The sequence below is a fragment of the Haliotis rubra genome, unplaced genomic scaffold, assembly GCF_003918875.1.
Source record: "Haliotis rubra isolate DU_JTF1 unplaced genomic scaffold, ASM391887v1 Scf94, whole genome shotgun sequence".
In the NCBI taxonomy this organism is placed as follows: domain Eukaryota; kingdom Metazoa; phylum Mollusca; class Gastropoda; order Lepetellida; family Haliotidae; genus Haliotis; species Haliotis rubra.
In genome coordinates, this window is record NW_025767679.1 from 2,195,995 (window position 1) to 2,211,233 (window position 15,239).

General features: G+C 38.5%; 1 protein-coding gene across 1 annotated transcript in view; it reads left to right on the forward strand.

Moving 5' to 3' along the window:
* Nucleotides 1-15,239, forward strand: part of LOC124264741 (supervillin-like) — a 172,563-nt gene that overhangs the window by 105,815 nt on the left and 51,509 nt on the right. The window contains 2 exon segments of the mRNA XM_046699511.1: nucleotides 12,829-12,875; nucleotides 14,643-14,810. Coding sequence (XP_046555467.1) covers nucleotides 12,829-12,875; nucleotides 14,643-14,810 — 215 coding nt within the window.

Consider the following 15,239-nt stretch of genomic DNA (forward strand, 5'->3'; position numbering starts at 1 on the left):
CATTAGAAACCTCAGCTTGTTACACTGTGCTCCTAGACTATATCAAATGTTATTAAAAAACTTCTGTTTACTGAATGTGTGGCAGTGATGAACATTTCCAGTAATGTCAATGAAATCTCTAGGCCGAGTGAAATGCTGCATTTTATGTATTGAATGGTATGTTCAACATCTGTTTGTGCTAGAGCGGAATTGAAAGGTTTTCTATCGTGAAATATTTAGTTTTGAGATTCATTTGTGTCATTGAATATGCTAAGAAATTTCTTGTTTGAGTATATATATGGGCCACGTTCCACAAACAGTGAATATAGGTATTATATGACAAGGCCGATCCTATCATCAGGAATGTTCAGTGTGGACAAGATTTAGCCCTTGAACAGCAAGGTACTCAGCAGTAAGTGGGTCTGGCTCTATTGTTGGACAACTAAATGGGTCAAAATGGAAACGTTATTGGTTTGATCTCTGTGTACAACAGGTAATGATCTTGGCTTGGACAACTCCTGGAATTGTTAAGACTTTTCTTTGTCCAAGTTTCACATAAGACAAATGGACAAGAGGCAGGGAGAGGTCAGGTGAGGTCAGCAGAATGTGGCCAGCAAACAACTGGTCAGCAAGTCTGCTATGTCCAGTGTTGACTGAGCAGGGTCTCACCATGCTGGTAGAGGTGGGACAGTAATGTAAAACATCGCTGGAGGGACATGGTTTCTAAATATCAACTCAATCAGCTTGCTGGGCATTCACATTTACTGACTGGATGTGTAAATAGATAAGTTTCTATGATTGTTTAGTGTTACCAGTAAATGGAGACCACCAGAAAACTTTCTTTCACTGTCTCTGCAACCAGAAAAAAACATCAATGCTACTGCTCCAAATATAAGAAAATTATAGAAAATAACTCATTGCTAACTTCTTCAACACCACATCTACCACAAATACTACTATTTTATCTCTGCTGTCAGAACAGCTATCCACACCTTCCACAAATACAACAATTTGAATTGCAACACACATCTACTACAAATACAACACTTATACCTCTACTGGCAGAACATCTATCTACATCTGCTACAAATACAACACTTATACCTCTACTGGCAGAACAGCTATCCACATCTGCTACAAATACAACACTTATACCTCTACTGGCAGAACAGCTATCCACATCTGCTACAAATACAACACTTATACCTCTACTGGCAGAACATCTATCCACATCTGCTACAAATACAACACTTATACCTCTACTGGCAGAACATCTATCCACATCTGCTACAAATACAACACTTATACCTCTACTGGCAGAACATCTATCCACATCTGCTACAAATACAACAATTTTATCTCTACTGCTAGAACATCTATCCACATCTGCTACAAATACAACAATTATATCTCTACTGCCAGAACAGCTATCTACATCTGCTACAAATACAACAATTATATCTCTACCAAATTGTTTTTTTCCTTGGGGAGGAACCTTAATTCAGTTGAAAATTGTTGTTTTGAAGGTTGGTCTTTAAGTACATGACTGAAATACCACCAGAGGTGAAAAGTGGTGGTCAAGTCATGGCCTTGTGGTAAGTGAAGCAGATGACAGATTGCCATTCGTTGCAATGGATGAATAACTTCAAACAGAGCTTGTCCTAAGGAATTTGTGTGGTTTGCTGAAGGCTGTGTTTAGTGAGGACATGCTGGTTCCAACTCATTCAGTCACAGGCCACTGATGAATACCTTCAAGATTTATACATAGAGACCTATAATTTTCCAGAGTGAAGAGAGGACTGCAAACATTTTCATGTACAACATGGCAATATTCTACTCAGTCAACAATATGTTGTTCGTAATTACGCCTGCTCATAAGCATGGGTACAATGTGTGAAGCCCATTTCTGGTGTCCCCCGCCGTGATGTTGCTGGAATATTGCTAAAAGCGGCGTAAAACCATACTCAGTCAGTGCTCATAAGCATGTCAGACAGAATCTTTGTCAAAGTGTTCAGCATTCTAGCCTAAACTTGTTCATGAGATACTTCTGCATATAGGAGTGAGTGAGTTTGAGTATATTTTTACGTCACATTTAGCAATATTCCAGCAATATCATGACGGGGACACCAGAAATGCTACATATAGGAGGCTGATTGTAGTACTTTTTTGATGCTCAACATACACTGTTTGAAATGTTGGCTGAAAATCAAGGTGATCTTGTCATGGTTCAGTTGTTTAAAATATGCTTTGATTAAAATACCAATCACTGATTATATGTAACCTGAATGACCTTAGGACTATATTGTAATATTTACCAATAGCAGTAACAACATCAAGCTTTCACCAAAGAACTTATAGATATGAATACTATGGACTGTCATAAAGGAAACAACATACCCTTGGAGATATTCCCAAGGACGTTTTGAGATAGGAATACTACAAGTTATATTTCATCTTTCATAATTCATGGGAACTTAAAAAGGTTGTTGTAATGGAAACCTCATGGAAATGTTCCCAGGATTTAGTGAGATAGCAATACTACATGCTACATTTTATCAGTTACAGAATCAACAGGAATATATAGGTGTGATTATATATCTATGCCATGTAAATCTCCAGTAACTTAGTAGCAGTGGAGGAGTTGAGAGTACCAATAAACAACTGTGTGTCAAGTATGTCTGTCTACGCCATTATTTTAGCTGTATACAACCATTGTCTTGAGATCACATATATATGTGGTAATGTCCAGGCGTATGGATGTACGGTAGAGATTTATTTGTGTTTGTAACACATCCTGCGACAAAGCGGGGTATAGATTTTTTGACACACACCAGTTTGAAGCAGGCCATTGCTTGTGTGGATACCCTCCTTCTCACACCAACACTGGAGTTTATGACCTGTTCACACCTGTGTTGCTTATTTCCATCACAGACCAACATTTGGGTTTTCAACCTGTCGACATTTGTGAATACTTTCCAACATGGTTCAAGATTTCAGTTTGAGACTGTCCTACATGTGTATGGATATCTTCGATCCCAGACCAAGATTTGACTTTAAGACAGGCCCCCATTTAAGTAGATAGAAGTCTGTTTTTTACCTCAATATCAAATCCTTTGATGTGACTGAAAATTGGGTCAACGGTGGATATTCAAGCATGACCAGTTGACTGTCATGAATTGTAGGGTGTAGCCTTTCAAAGCAAAGGTGTACCTAAAGTGGCTATAATGGATACATAAGTGTGTGACATTTTGTGAAACTTAATGATTGGCATGGATTCTTTGTGGCCTGAAGTATTTATCTTGAAGCAGTTTTCAGTGTGTTGTGTGTCTTCATGCATAAACTGTCAATAATCAGCATCTAGGTGATAGCGCTGATAGGCTGTGTAAACACTCTATCAGCTTTTATCATGTTGAATAAACCTGAAGGGTTCACTACTGTTTACATTCCGATCTTGGCACATCCTAGAAGCTCTGTTTCAGTCATGTAATATTCCCAATATCTTTGCAAGGATTATGGTGACAGTGCCTGGTATAGAGGACAGTGATGAGCTGTATCTAGGCAGGATCAGTGCTGGCTGTAGGGTATGGTCAACGAAGCGTAGTAAAGTGACCAAGTGTCCACCTGTCACACCTATACCTACAGTGGATGAGGTCAGCATGACCCAAGGACATCCAACCCAACATGGAATGCTGGTCAGTCAGCTGTGATCAAGACGGCTGTACACCCGCTGCCGTGTGCCGTGAGCTGTCAGATGACAATAGCATCTCGCGGCGGTGTGTTGCTGTCAGGTGTCGGTTGTATACCTGTGTATGCCTTGACTCGGGATAGAGGCCAGGGCTGAGCAGCTTCAGTTGGATGCTATACACCTATTGCAGTCAGTTCCTTTGATTATTGATGATGTCCAGCAGCCCTATGTTGACTGTATCGACCACAGATGATTGTGTCTGGATTCGGGGATCAGTGGAGGTTGAATGTGTCACCAGGTGAACAGCCTGATTAGATATCCTAGCTTGGGAGTGCCAGACTCAATGACAGTTGCGGTACTTGTTGATGCTGACACCAGCCATGCAGTCCGAGGTGTATAAATCCTCATACACACATGTGTTCCGAGTTACAAGTAAGTCCATTCATCCATTTCTGCAGCTATCTAGGTCACAGGTAACAGACATCCAGCCAGCGTAGATCACAGTGCCTCATCACACAATGTTATCTTTCTCTCTTGTTCTCTCACAACAGCTTGTAAGTTTTACTCACCAACATCAGTCATGAATTTGAGTGATAAATGATTGTTGTTATGCTTCATTAGACACAGCGTTGCAGAACACTACATCTATCATGTCGCGGTGTGATGAATGACTGCTTCCAGTAATACTGTGTACAGTTGCAGGCTTGTTAACTGATGACCATCTATGAAAACGTTGATACCTATGTTGAGTGTATGATCTTACACCTCCTGTGTGTGTTTTGACAGTTGATGACAACTGTAACATTAGTTCCCATGTGTGTTGCAAAAATGAAGCGTGTGAATATTGGAGGAAGTGTGCTATATGCAGTGACCCATAGCTGTGCCAGGTGACACACACCACCTTGCTTGAAGCAATCAATCAGTACCACCCTCACACAGGGAATCAGTCATTCTTGTAAACATCAAGGAGGGAATGAAACCTATAGAAATAATGATGGCCCATTTGTGGAGGGATTGCAACTGGAGACTTAGGATGTTAATATTTGTATTTGTCAATATGCTGACTGGAAGGTGATGGGATAGCTTTAACTATATGAGTATATCATAGCAGGATAAAAAATAAGCTTGCAGATATGTCAATAATGTTTTAACACTTTAGTATATTCTTTAGCAGGAGGCAATTAAATCTTAAGTAAAGGGAACTGTAATGTCATTTGGTACATGGTTTATTTTTGGACACCTGTCACATATATGGAGCCATTTGTTGGGTATACAGAGCTATGATGTGATTGCCATGTTTGACAAAACGTGTTCATGTATTTGTGAAATGTGTGATCAATATTGCAATAGACATGTGCACTTGTTCACATGTCACTTAGTGCTATAGTAACGAGTGACATCATTCACTGTGCAGCTCCCTGTTTCTATTGGAATAGGTATGAGAGCTATACTGGCAATGTGCTGTGTCTGTCATGGTGTGTGATGTACAAGAAAGCACCATTTGAGGATTCATCCATCACTGTGGATGACAAGCTGCAGCACTATGTATCACTGATATGGTGGATGCCTGCCTGGCTTTGATGTAGCAGCTGTATTGAGAGTGGTGCAGGCTGCAACGTAGTAAACTTTAATTGCCGGCTGAGTGGCATATATGCTTCACTTTCTCATTGTCACCTTGCACTTAACAACTTGTATTCATGAAAATAGTGAGCACATCATGGAAAGAAAGCAGTCCCTATCTGAGGGTACTTTATAAATGTTTGACATATGTATACAGAACTACTTTACTTTGATACAGTCAGTATTGGGAATTCCCTTCTTGTAGATTATGTCAATGCTTGTTCACTCACTTTATTCAAGACAATTAAAGAAAGACAGTAAGAATGAAATATATATTGACAATTTGATTTGAACTACAGATTGAGATTCTGCCAAATTCACTCCCACCTAGGGCTTGGGATTTGTGATCTAATTGCTGACTAATTTGCAAGATTTATTCAGTTCATGACAGTTCAGTATGTAATTGCAGTTATTATCCTGAAGATACATTTCGTTTCATTAGCCCAGCATCCAACAAAACAGACACACAATGTACTTTTCTGGGATACAACCATATTGTTCTACGTAGTCACTGAGCTTCATTAGGAAAAGTAAATCTTGAAATTTTGAAATCTTTACAGAGTATCATAGCTATACCTCAAGGATTCCTAGAATGTTGTTAATACAACTTCAGGAATATCATAAATATTTTCCTTGCTATAGGACAATTCTGTCTGTTCTTTTAATTCAAGTATTAAACATTAACACCATCAACTTCACTCTGTAAAATTGTTGTTTTTTGTTCTTTTTATCTTCTTCATTCAATGTTACATTGTATGCAAGTTGTAAGTTAAGGGAGAGGCATTAAAATAAGTGGTTATTCGCTTGTTTGCTGATCCCACGATGCTTTTTTTGTGGAAATATATTTTTTTAGAACACTTCACCTGCACTTTGAAATGAATATTAAGTTTCTATAGTCAGCTGGTGTGTATAGATTGGACTGCTTTGTTATCCCCCGCCACGCGTTTAGCGCGAAGCGGGTGATATAGTATTAGGCTCCGTCTGTCCGTACGAAATGGAATATCTTAAGAACCGTTGACTGGATTCTTTTCATATTTGGTACATAGGTTCGCCACAGTAAAACCAAGGTCCCAGTAAGGTTTGGTGACCTTGACCTTCATTTCAAGGTCACAAGGGGACTTTAACATTTTACCCTTGTCAGCGAGATATCTCAAGAACCGTTCCCTGGATTTTCTTCATATTCAACACCAAGCTTTATCTAGGAAAGGCACAGGGCCCAGTTGATTTTGGTGACCTTCACATAATTTTCAAGGTCATGGTGACACTTTGAAGATTTCAGCATGTTAAGCTGCATGTTAAGCTTGTCCGCGAGATATCTTAAGGACCATAAACTGGACTTTCTTCATATTTGACACCAAGCTTCATCTGGGGAAGGTGCAATTTTTGCATATTTCGTACACTAAGACATTCATGTCAAGATCAAAGTGAGTCTTGAAAATATTTGTTTGTTTGAACAACTACAGATCAAGATATCAAGAGAGGTTGACTGGTCAGGTTTTTGTTGACATTTAACTTCATCTTAAATTAGGACCTTCACTTTCATTACTTTTTAAGTTTGATTTGATAATTTGTGGCGGGGGATTATTTCACCTTAGTGACAATGCTTGTTACAGTTGGTTTAACAAGCCTTTATAGCATAACACCAACCAACCATCTCCCTTTCGTCATATAAATTAAATGCCAATGCTGCAGACCCAATCAGTGTAAAATCACAAATATAAGTTATTGTAAATTGTTATCATCTTTATAATTTGTAATTACCTCCATAAAACACAGAGCAGTGAAATGTGTGTTTTGGTATGTTGGGTCAACTTATCTAGAATATGTAAACCTGGTAAAAGCTTTAAGAAATGAGGTGTGATCAAAACCATAAATAGGTTGTCAAAGAGCACAAAGCCACTTCAAGAACACAAAGCCACTTCATAGCTTACTGGAAACTAAAAATGTACGGCAATACATGCTTAAATCCTTGTTTTAGCTCCTTTCACTTCTGTATTTGATACAAGTTGTAAGTTGTAAACATCCACACCAATGTAAACAGTTGCTTACCTATTGTTTAAGTTTTCATTGGTCCTTAAATGGCTTTCACAGAACATTTTCAGAGAAAGCACAAATATTACATCATGTTTCAAATTGAGATTTACTTGTAGTATATTTTGTTGATCTTGAAACATACAGAAGAAACAATAATACTGGTATGCTTCTCCCATATGTCAGATGCCTTCTTTGGCCTCTGCTACTTGATATGCATTGTGCTTCAGACAAGCTCAACTGTCATTTATGCGTTTGCATTTTTACAAGGTTTTGAACTAAACTTGCAAGTTTACCAAGATAAAGGGCATTGTTGACACTTACTGAAATCAATTTTATTTAAATGTATCACAGGACTGTCAACTACTTGATTCAACATTTTTCATTTGTTTGAGTTTGACTACCAGCATAATTATATTTACACTACATAAAATTTGTATGACACTATGTGTTTATGTGTGTTTGACAGAGGATATATTTTAGTCTGGAGTGATATAACAAGCGTTTGACACTATGTGTTTATGTGTGTTTGACAGAGGATATATTTTAGTCTGGAGTGATATAACAAGCGTTTGACACTATGTGTTTATGTGTGTATGACAGAGGATATATTCTAGTCTGGAGTGATATGACAAGCGTTTGACACTATGTGTTTATCTGTGTATGACAGAGGATATATTCTAGTCTGGAGTGATATAATGAGTGTTTGACACTATGTGTTTATGTGTGTATGACAGAGGATATATGCTAGTCTGGAGTGATGTATGGAGTGTTTGACACTATGTGTTTACATGTGTATGACAGAGGATATATGCTAGTCTGGAGTGATATAATGAGTGTTTGACACTATGTGTTTACATGTGTATGACAGGATATATGCTAGTCTGGAGTGATGTATGGAGTGTTTGACACTATGTGTTTACATGTGTATGACAGAGGATATATGCTAGTCTGGAGTGATATAATGAGCATTTGACACTATGTGTTTATGTGTGTATGACAGAGGATATATGCTAGTCTGGAGTGATGTATGGAGTGTTTGACACTATGTGTTTACATGTGTATGACAGAGGATATATGCTAGTCTGGAGTGATATAACAAGCGTTTGACACTATGTGTTTATGTGTGTATGACAGAGGATATATTTCTAGTCTGGAGTGATATAATGAGTGTTTGACACTATGTGTTTATCTGTGTATGACAGAGGATATATTCTAGTCTGGAGTGATATAATGAGTGTTTGACACTATGTGTTTGTGTGTATGACAGAGGATATATTCTAGTCCGGAGTGATATAATGAGTGTTTGACACTATGTGTTTATGACATTAAGAGGTATTGGTGTAAGGCTTGACATTACCTGTAAGGATTACTCATCCAACAGTCTGCAACTTAGCTATATATAAAGTTAATTTGGTTTCCAAATGTGATTCAGGATACATATTCTATATCAATACTCTTTTCATGGGCTATGCTTGTCTTCTCTTTAGTAAACAGCATAAAGTTGAGATTATGTTCAGCTTATGAACAATTCAAAGGGTAAAACAAATCAAAAGTATGAGAAATATAGGCAAATGAGATAGAGATTGATAGAAAACCTTGCTATGACCATTGCCTGAATCTATGTTTCTTGAGCGTAAGCACAAAATTCCAGATGTGCGGGGAACATTTGCCTCGTTTCCCACCAGATCTTCTTCATTAGTGTTGGATTATCTGAGCCCTGAGCCTATAGTGCTTGTCACAGCTATGACCCAATCGTCAGCTGAAGGAGGGAAACAGACTGATTTACAGCCAGTGTGACACTCTCAGATCAGGGTTTATCTGTAGGAGACAGACCTGTACACAGTGTGTTCTGTATTATCAACTACAGTCTCATCCAGGACAGAAGGCGGCGAGCTGCCTCATGTAAGTCCATGTCCTGGGATTCCTTCATCATGTTTTGTGAAGAAAACAAAAATATGTTTGCTATGAACTTTGAATTTCTAGGTGGTGATAGTAAGCCAAGATTTCTACACCGGGCAAGCCTGGTGCGTGAATGACTTCAACTTACATATGTCATATCTGGTACATTTATGCACCTTAAAAGTCAGTAATCTTAGGAAATATATGCATATCAACAAATGTATATACTATTTCACAATATGTTAAGTTCTTTTTATAAATTTATAAACTTAACTTGATAAAAATCATTGTAGTGCATTACAGGATGACCAATGTGATCATTTCTTTGTGTGATTGTAGGAGATCAAGATGCTGTTGCTGAATAGGATTTATATGCATACTCAATGAACATGTTAGATGACATTATTTCACAGTGTGATATTCAGGTTTTAATACAGTGGACGACATCTCCTGAGAGGGTGTTACATTCTGAAAGGCCTTCTTGATATGGTTCCTGTCCCGTTCATGACTCATTGGCATTCCTCACTTGGACCTGATTTTCCATAATTCCAAGAAATAACACAGTTTTGATTTCCAAAAGCTTTCTGTAACAGCCCTTTGTTCCCAATGACCATGTTGACACAGGTTGGCCCAATTTCCCTCCATTTTGTGTGTTCATATCAGGTTGACAATGGCCAAGGTCAGTGACAGGGTCAGCTGTACACAAGTTGAGATGGACAATAGTGAAATGTATAACATATCCTGTACTGGCATTGTGGGTGTCCACATGTTGATATATACAACCCCTCAGCCCTCCAGGCAGGACTCAATACACCCAGTGGGGCTCAGTAGTTGTCAATATTAAAACACATTACTCCAAGTTTGCTTAGGGAATTGATCAATAATTAACCAGCAAACGGAACCACCCATGTGATGCTGACTTGATTGCCTGACATATGGGTGTGAAATGTACGTGACTTCAACTGCTACTTACTGTATTATATATAAGCCCCATGATTGTTATTGTCAGCTTACAAGGCAAATACTCTTACTGCAAGACATCATAAGTAACAAGGAGTTTTACTTGGAACATGTTCATGTGTAGTTTTACAGTGATTTTGCTGATTCATGTAAAGCAGCAATCAAAATATGTGGAACTGCACTTGATGTCTGCAATTAATGCTAATCAGCTTCATTGCATATTTATTCTGGGTTTATTCTGTGTACAGTCCCACATGAAAGAGAAATCTTGAGATTGTCACTGCAGTGTGTAACAGTGACTCACTTCAGAAGCAAGCTGATGTTTATTGCACTGGAGCTCTCTCATCAAGAGACAAATCCTGGATGTGTGAGACAATAAAAGATTAATGAGGCAGTTTATGACTCAGTCGGTTGTCAGATGTTAAAATGTAGGACAGCATTAATATCTCCACTTTCATATCGCATGCAGGAGACTGACACTGGCCTCATGTTGGGCCGCTTACGTCTAGGACACTGACACATCTTGTCCAGGACACCAACGCTTCACATCTAGGACACTGACACACCTTGTCCAGGACACCAACACTTCATCTTGTGTCCCAACACTTCATATCTAGGACACTGACACACCTTGTCCAGGACACCAACACTTCATATCTAGGACACTGACACACCTTGTCCAGGACACCAACACTTCATATCTAGGACACTGACACATCTTGTCCAGGACACCAACACTTCATATCTAGGACACTGACACACCTTGTCCAGGACACCAACACTTCATATCTAGGACACTGACACACCTTGTCCAGGACACCAACACTTCATATCTAGGACACTGACACACCTTGTCCAGGACACCAACACTTCATATCTAGGACACTGACACACCTTGTCCAGGACACCAACACTTCATATCTAGGACACTGACACACCTTGTCCAGGACACCAACACTTCATATCTAGGACACTGACACACCTTGTCCAGGACACCAACACTTCATATCTAGGACACTGACACATCTTGTCCAGGACACCAACACTTCATATCTAGGACACTGACACATCTTGTCCAGGACACCAACACTTCATATCTAGGACACTGACACACCTTGTCCAGGACACCAACACTTCATATCTAGGACACTGACACACCTTGTCCAGGGCCCCGTTTCACAAAGCTCTCGTAAGCCTAAGATCTCGTAACTATTCTTGTAGCATTCGTACCTCCTATACTGTTTCATAGGAGGTACGAATTCTACAAGAAAAGTTACGATATCTTAGGCTTACGGGGCCTTTAATGGGGCCCAGGTCACCAATACTTCATATCCAGGCACCAGCACTTCATATCTAGGACACTGACCTCAGGTCTTGGATGCCAAGACTTCATAGGACACTAACACCTCATGTCAATGACACTGCCACCTCATACTGGCCGAAGTCTATATTTTATTGTACATATATGTAATTGCCTCTTACTTTCATCAACATGTGAACTATATTCACTACTGCTCAATCTCTGAAATCACAGTGGACTTTTGTATGGTTTTTGTAAGCATGCCCTTTCATAAATTTTCTACCACATGGGTTTGTTATTCTGGCTAATACGGTAATCAGGAATTAATGTGGAGGTAGTGTGTCTTGCATCTGTACTGAGGGACTGGCACTGCTGGCAACATGTGTTGTCATGGATAGGTAAAATATACAAGTCATATATAACACACAATAAAATCTTACAGTGGAAGCTGAGAAGCAGCTGATCTCCAACACACATATTGATGTTTTGTACCTCATGCAGAGATCATACGAGAGGTTAGAGGTGGTTGACAATTGATTTTGACAAAATGGAAGTATCGCCTTTGTGAAGTCACTTTGATTTTGTGCCACTTGGCTGTGGTGAAAAGTTTTAAATTTGACATTGCTAAAGAAATACTTTTAATATAACACTTTTGTTCTGATATCATCAAACAGACAAGAATGTCATGTGATCAATAATATACAGAAAAAAGACGATGTTTTAACACACTTCTCCAATTACCCCAATGAGATAGTGTTTTTAATCTTTTGTCTTGTATTTATTATTGCTGGCATATGTGTTGGTGGTGAGTTGAACAGATATTCAGCTTGTTTATATACAACATGGGCTAGCAGCTGTGGATGCAGTCATACTGATGCCTCATCTCCATCCAGTGATATTGTTAGGGACAAGAAACAGTTTTCCCCCCCCCCCCGGCTATTTTGCTGAAATCACAACATGTTTCTAGTAATGGTAACAAGTACCATCAGTCAGGACTAAATGTTGTGATTAGTCACTTTGTTGAGTGATTGCTGTTGTGGGTCTACAGACCACCTTGGTTAGTTTTACAAACTTTTGGATTGAATGAAATAAGGTGCAAGTTTTAGTGAGCATTCATGAAAACTGTAAATGTTCCTTGATCTCTGACGTCTTTGTGAAAAATAATGTGCTTCCCTAATAGGCATGATTTCAAAGTTGTGGTTGATCCTGCTTAGATTTAGGAGTTGATACACACCTTTGAAGAAAAAGGACCCTACACTGAGGAGATTTTGTGTAGTGATGGTTCAGTTTGTCAAATTAATAAATGCCTTTGTGGTGAATGATATTTATGTGTTGGTTTTTTGTTTTCCAGATTCTTCCAAACTTGGCACCGTAGACTCCTCGTCGGACAAGGACAAGGTAAGTGGTCAACTCTTCACTTTTGTGTGCTAGTCTACTCTCTCTTTCCTTCTCCCATGTATTGTGTCAGACCATAAGATTTGGATATGTTCGGGTAGTTTTATCATGAATGAGCCATGTCTCGGCTTCCCCGGTCAGACTAGATATTATTAATGAAATTTTATACATTGCAGAGAATGTTGTGCTGATTTCTCATTTGTTACATGCAAACTATGATTCATGTGCACATTCTGAAATATAAACCCTTCACTTATGAACACTAATCCTATTTCAAATCTTTTGTAAAAGGAGCATGTTTAATTTCATTACTATCACTACCATTAAATTGTCAGAGTAGTAGGATTTTATTTGCTGCTGGAATATAAGTGGTTACTTCATGTGCATACATCTTAAATGAAGTTATTTTCGTAGACCTATAGTTACCTGCATTTTAGTAACATAATACATGTCTTCTTTTGTTATTCATAGTAATGAATCCATAGTACCTTTTTAGGAAACCTTGGCATTAAGATGTCCATGATTATCAACATGTCTAAATATTTATGAAATGTCAACCCTAGTTTTTACTCATCAGTTTAATGCATATATCATGTGTGTGACGAGTATGTAATCTTCTGGCTTGATAAGGAAGCTAATATACAAGATGGTTGGCATGTTCATGGCATGTAGATAGCAGGTACTCTATGTACAAATATTGAATGTCTAGGCCATTAGCAAGGTTTGTTCAGCAGGCTGGGTGTACATAGTAAGTCAGGTATTCAGGGTGTACAGATGTAGAATATGGTCTGCCTGCTTGTGTGTGTGCCTAGCGATAGACAAACGACAAGTCCTGACTGTTCATTTCCTCAGTCACTCACTGTACGTCTCATGTTGAGTCTTGTATTGTTGTTAGCTGTCATCAGGGTTAATGTCAGTGGAGGACTGGACAAGTTTGCCAAACTTTTAACGATGTATTCATATATATACCTGACTTGTTTTATTGATCATAAAGGCCTACCCTCCATTGAATTTCTTTGGCTTAAGGATAGTTTGATAAACTAAAATGTCTCTTTAAAAGTATTGTGATAAATATTTTACATTCAAATAACTATAAAAAGAGAGAGAATATGTGAAAGACATTTTGTGCAGATTGAATGGTTTCCATTTTTATTTCAAGCAATTTGAGCAAGAATGCTATTTGAATGTTCTAGGTGAACTGTACCTACGTTACTTGAGCACAGTTTTTGTATCCTATATATGGATTGCAGGAAAACCAGTTAACACCACAGTGCAAGTCTGTTAACTACTTCTGTGTCGTAGTAATCTCTCACAATTTATGCTTGTTGTAAAACTGTTGACGAAAGGAGCGAACATGTTGGCCTACAGTCATGTATTTGTGCAAAGTGTGTATGCAGTGACTGAGGTTGAAAAAAAGGGTCAGTGGGTTTGGGAATTGCAGGAGAGGTTTTCAGTGAGTCATTTGAAAGGTTTGATCAGACATTTATTGAGCAGATTTCTTTGCAAGGTCTCTTGTCCATGAAATATGGCAGATTGTTTGGGGTTCACAGTCAGTATGTAGAAATTAAGACTGCAGTATATCTGACACATTTGGAGGGTGTACTGGTTTGTAGGTGAAATTATCAAATATTTTACAGTCAGTTTGGCTAGATTCTAAAGATTGACAAGATAGTTAGTGTCAGTGTCTTGAAATCTCTTTGTATTAGAAGTTTATAGCACTCTGAATCTTTCCACTAACATGTTCATCATACTAACAACGTCTATATCCAGGTTTCTTATATACAGTCAACACATCTACAACTACGTTCAGGTCGCACTGACCTCAACACTACCCACAATCCCCCCCTCTCCTCTGCTGCACCCACAGCTAACATCAAGTCACGTGCCCGGGCGCTGGTGGAGCGGGTATCGCAGTCTAACAAACCGCATGTCTCTACGGTATACCTTTCTTCTTCAAATTTGTATTATATTTCTCCTTCATTTATTTAAAAAAAAATTGTTTTTGTCATTAAAAAATTATGAAGTAAACATATATGTTTATCTCACCTGACTGAAAGTCATGTTGAGCTATAGCTGTGGTGCTTTGTCCGAACCCCATCCAGTTCTTAACTTTGCCATTTTATACATCTTTCTGAAACAGAAGGTGTATTAAAAATGGAATCTTGTTTAAAACTCTCTAACAGAATTTGTATCTAATTTTAAACATGGCCACCATGGTGCCTGTGCTAAAACTTGGTCATTCTGCATGTGTCATGAAATTTGATAGTAAACAACTATGTGTTATTTCGGGAAAACATGATGTTTGGGGCAAATCTGTTTTATTCAGTTACGTTTTGGCTTTTATCTACCCCATTTTACTTGTGCAGT